Here is a 2,170-nt window from a genome sequence, read left to right as displayed (position 1 = left end):
TTTTTCTTCACAAAAAGAGTACATACTTTTAGGGCATAGTATAAGTAGGCGAATTGGGACGCAGCAATGCACTCAACTGTCGCAGCTTTAATTACGTACCGAAGGGTGAGGGGCTATCAGACTCCGATTATGAATGACAAAATAACCTTATAATTCATACTCTACATGGTTGAGTATAGTGCATAAGTACATAGTGTATAAGTGCATAGTGCGTTATTTGGGACGCAGCTAAAGTCTGGCATATTGAGCATTCTGATTTAAACGCCTCTGATTGGCCATCGCATTAATGCGCTCAACAAACGCGCTGTGATTGGCTACGGTGCTCAATGGAGCAAAACACGCTGTGAATAGAAACAGTTGCACGCACAAACACGGGAACATTTGAAAGCAGCTGCTGATCAGCGGGTTCCGGATCGAGGATACCAGCCTTTCGCTCCAACAGAAAGGCTGGTATCCTCATGTTTTTAAAATATAATTATCGACTTGAAAAATGAAACTCTTATTATGAATGGGTTATAAACAGAAAGCGAGCATAATCAATGAAGCTGATATCACTTCAGTTCACCTGTTATAATCAAAAATCTGTCTATACTGCACAATGAATCTCTTAATTACTTTTATTTGTCTTATTTTTTGTACTTCCTTATTTATAACAGAGTCGTTTTCAACAGCTCTTATTTATGACGAAACTGTTTGTGAGCACGCAGAGCTCACATGCCTCTGATTGGACGTCGCTTTCACGCGCTCAACAAACACCTCTGTGATTGGCTACAATGCTCAATGTGGCAAAACCATAGACTGTATAAAAACATGGACGTAGTGTCCCACGCCCTTAATTATGCAGAACGTTAAGGCTTAATATAATTTAAGCGGATGAGTTATAAAAAAATTCACCCACCTCACAGTTGTCACGAAGGGCAAAATTAGCTATATAGACCAAAATAATTTTTTGAACCAGGCTGTAAACATGTTTTTTCTGATGTAAAGTTGGGCATTTTAACATGGGGAGTCTATGGGATTGACTCCCTTTTGCAGCCAGCCTCTAGCGGCCAGTTGATGAATTACAGTTTAAGTCACTTCCGTGTTGGCTTCACGAGAGAGAGCGGGAGGTTGCTGCTTGAGCAAAACACGTTGTAAAATTAAAACAGTTGACACACTTCACAGAACGCGAGCACAAACACGGGAGCAGAACACAAATCAGCGGCTACCGGAACGAACCGGGAAGGCTGGTGTCATTAGTATTAGGGGTGTAACGGTTCAGATTGCTCACGGTTCGGTTCGGTTCACGAGGGCGGTACGTACCAAGAGTACAGATAGTTTGTGTGTGTTTGTTCTCTCGCAGTTCGGCTGCAGCTCCAGGCCACGGCTGTCGGTGAGGTGGTGATCAAAGGAATCTGCGCAAACCGTTACCTCGCCATGAACTCGGACGGACGACTGATCGGAACGGTAAGACGCTCTCTTGATCTTACAGCTCTTGGTCTTTACTTTATAATTTTTACCTGTATGCACATTTGGGTGCTGACGTAAAATCAAGTCAAGTATAGCGCTTTTCACAAATACACATCGCTTCAAAGCAGCTTTACAGAAAATCAGTATCTTAAAGGGATAGTTCACCCAAAAATAAAAATTACCCCATGATTTACTCACCCTCAAGCCATCCTAGTTGTATATGACTTTCTTCTTTAAGTCGAATCCAATCGGAGTTATATTAAAAAATGTCTTGGCCTTTCCAAGCTTTATAATGGCAGTGAATGGGTGTTTTTTTTTTCAGTAGTCCAAAAGAAGTCCAATAAAGCGCAAAACAAAACACTGGTCACGAATTAGAAGTACAAAACGATGATTTGTAAAGAAAAATGTGGGAGGATTTCGATATTGGTCACTAATTAGAAGTACAAAACGAGGATTTGTAAAGAAGAATGTCGGAGGATTTCAATATAAGCCAAGAGGTTTTCCTTTGCTAAAGTAAGGAAACTTTGCTTCCTTTGCTCCTGTAAACAAACATCAGTTCTCGCGAGACTAGCATATTCTCATTGGATCTTACGCTACGCCTATCCGCCGGAATGAATGTGCATACGACAGTTAGCGGAAGCTAGAGATTACGGTTTATAACATTTTAAATATGGATATTTTTCTTACACAAACTTATCGATTTGCTTCAGAAGGCCTTTAT

The 2,170-nt window shown here is 40.8% G+C and overlaps 1 protein-coding gene across 1 annotated transcript in view; it reads left to right on the top strand.

The window, feature by feature from the left end:
• Nucleotides 1-2,170, top strand: part of fgf2 (fibroblast growth factor 2) — a 14,451-nt gene that overhangs the window by 6,712 nt on the left and 5,569 nt on the right. Inside the window, exon 2 of the mRNA XM_016494091.1 lies at nucleotides 1,343-1,446. Coding sequence (XP_016349577.1) covers nucleotides 1,343-1,446 — 104 coding nt within the window. The remainder of the gene's footprint in view (nucleotides 1-1,342; nucleotides 1,447-2,170) is intronic.

This window comes from Sinocyclocheilus anshuiensis, unplaced genomic scaffold (genome assembly GCF_001515605.1).
Source record: "Sinocyclocheilus anshuiensis isolate Anshui unplaced genomic scaffold, SAMN03320099.WGS_v1.1 scaffold2276, whole genome shotgun sequence".
NCBI lineage: Eukaryota > Metazoa > Chordata > Actinopteri > Cypriniformes > Cyprinidae > Sinocyclocheilus > Sinocyclocheilus anshuiensis.
The sequence above is the reverse complement of the archived record's forward strand: the minus strand, read 5'-3'. Positions and strand labels throughout refer to the sequence as shown.